Raw genomic sequence first — 2,651 nt, forward strand, 5'->3', positions numbered from 1 at the left:
TTGTTGTTGTTGTTGTTGTTGTTATTGTTGTTGTTGTTGTTTATGTTGTTGCTTATGTTGTTTATGTTGTTGTTATTGTTGTTGTCGTTGTTTATGTTGTTGTTGTTGATGTTGTTGTTGTTGTTGCTGTTGTTTTTGTTTTATACATACTATTGAATAATATACCTATATGCGTATATAAAGGTTTTCGTGTTTTGAAACAGATTATTAATTTTAAGAAATATTTGTTTTGTTTTATAAAAGTGAGGGGTCAGATCAATTTCAACTTGTGCTTACTTTTCTTTCCTCAAATGCAAAATATGACAGTTATTCAACGATTGTTTGTTTCTTCACGTTGGTGATTCTTTTTCCCAACCCAAACCAAACTTGGTCGTTTTTAAGGACAAGCGGGCTAACCCAGAATTCGAGGGTTGCCAGAAATCTTGACCTACACCAAAAGTGGGCATTGCCCTAGCTATAGGAAAAGTTTGGTTTCATCGGTGTGCATATTTGTTTGGTTATAGAGAAAACTCTCCTTGTCTTTTAAAGAAACTGAACAAGGGTCCCAAAGCTTTTCCTTCGATTTTCTCAAAACAGCATTTTTCGGGATAGCCCTCTATTGTGCTTAAAAGCGAAAAGTTAGACTATATGAAATCTGCGAGAATGGCTCCTGACTGTAACACTTGGTGTGTATTATCTCTCTGTGACGTCACCAGACGCTGAGGCCGGCCATCTTGAACGTTGTCCAGCTGTGTCTGGCCACCAAGGAGATGGAACTGTTTGTCATCAACGAGCAAAAGCCGCACAGCCTGGAGAAGTTCCAGACCTGTCTGTACGACAACCTCGACTTGGTGAGTTCAGCGGGCACGGGGGAAAGATAATGAGTAAGTGAGAGGGAGATTGGTTGGAGGGTGCTGTTGGTAGGTTCTACTTCTTCACTGCCCCTCTGTTGTTTCTGTCTGTCTGTCTTATTTTTACTGGGACTAATTGGCGATTATTGTGTCTTTGTGTTTTTCTTTACCCAAAAAGGAGTAACAGGTAAGCAAGCCGTTAGCCCAGTTGGCATCACTCTAAACTTATATATATTATGTGGTCTCTGTTCGAAATCCCAACTCGCGGATATTCCCAAATGCAGGATAGTAACATTAACAAGTTCTTATGCACAGTAGAACCTAAACAAATGGGTAACAGGGAAAGATCAGGGAAACGTTGCTTTTATTAGAGCATCCGAGCAAAGGAATGAACGGAAAACCAAGATCGCCGATGTCTGTCGCAGATCTGGCACTGGATGATGATGCACAGTAGAATTGTAAATGGGCTGATTTATCAATGCCATGCCTATACTGTGCCTGAGCAACATTAGGGGAACTGCTGCTTTCTCTCCTGCTGTTTTTTAATTTTTTAAATTCCCTTCCGTGCCCTCCCCCCTTCCTCTAGGTGAGCACCAAGCTGGAAGCGTTCCGTCATCTGGTGGGAGAGACAGCTCACTCGGCGTGTTCCACGTGCCTCATAGAGGCCGGCTTTATCCCGGACGACGAGTCCTTGCTGCTGTCTAAAGGTGGGTCACCTATACATACATAATATTCTACGAGATGTGCTTTGTGGGGGCCTTTATGTTACGTCTGTGGGTGGTTGGAGGGTGCTCTTGTCTGTGGTTTCCTCTTTTTCTTCCTATCTCTTCCTTTTTTATGGTAAGTTATTGTTAAGTAAGACCTCTTATCTTCGGCACTTGTTTGACCTATTAGCGCTGCAAGTGCCGTAAAACTCTTTCTAAAAGGTAAGTCATATGTCATGTCATTTTCCACAGAATATAGGCATCTGTGGTGTAAAGGGGGTGGGGTGGGGTGGCGGGGGGAAGGGGAGATCCAGTTTTATTGTTACAAAATTAATGTTAACATGGGTTTGGGGATTATTTTGCGTAGCTGAATTTTCGGAAACCTACACCTCAGAGACCAAATGACGCAATACAAAAATGTTCTCGTATGGAATGTCTTAATGGTGTGTCTCATTGGTTACCGTCTACCTCTGATACGATAGGGCTGATGGAATTTGGATTTTCAATAGAACCCAGGTTCAGGAATGAACGCAAAAGTATTTGAGAGATTTTGTTCTTTTTGAGGGGAGGCGGGAGGCGGGATTTTTTTCCTTTTTTTTTTTTTGGGGGGGGGGGGGGATGTAGGAAGATAAGTATTCATGACCTGTCCCGCATTTACCCACTCTGCTGTTTGCAAAAGGGGGGGGTTCATTCTTAAGGGCAGCATATTATTGTTTCATTGAATTAAAAATGTCATTATTGTGAATGAGTGTACTGAAATTATAACTTACTTATCATCCTCTTAATCATCCCCCCAACATCCCCCCTCCCCACCCTTACCTTCTGGCTTGTGTCACAGACACTTTGTCCACTGAAGTGTACGGGAATGACGAGAAGCCCATGATCTACACCATGCAGGCCAACAAACGGAACATTTGCAAACGTTTGACAAAGTACTGGAGTATAGCATCATCATCATTATCAGCAGCAGCAGCAGTAGCAGCATCAACAGCAGCAGCAGCAGCGACAGAAGCATCATTATCATCAACATCACCTTTATCATCCACATCATCATCATCATCATCATCATCATCATCATCATCATCATCATCATCATCATCATCATCATCATCATCAT

At 42.1% G+C, this 2,651-nt stretch overlaps 1 protein-coding gene across 1 annotated transcript in view; it reads left to right on the forward strand.

Annotated features, from left to right (window-relative positions):
• The window catches only part of LOC101855959 (dynein heavy chain 6, axonemal), a gene marked incomplete in the record, with an annotated part of 98,470 nt that overhangs the window by 13,079 nt on the left and 82,740 nt on the right, over positions 1–2,651 (forward strand). The window contains 2 exon segments of the mRNA XM_035970687.1: positions 696–830; positions 1,417–1,529. Of these exon segments, the coding sequence (XP_035826580.1) occupies positions 696–830; positions 1,417–1,529 (248 nt within the window).

The sequence above is a fragment of the Aplysia californica genome, unplaced genomic scaffold (genome assembly GCF_000002075.1).
Source record: "Aplysia californica isolate F4 #8 unplaced genomic scaffold, AplCal3.0 scaffold00307, whole genome shotgun sequence".
In the NCBI taxonomy this organism is placed as follows: Eukaryota; Metazoa; Mollusca; class Gastropoda; order Aplysiida; family Aplysiidae; genus Aplysia; species Aplysia californica.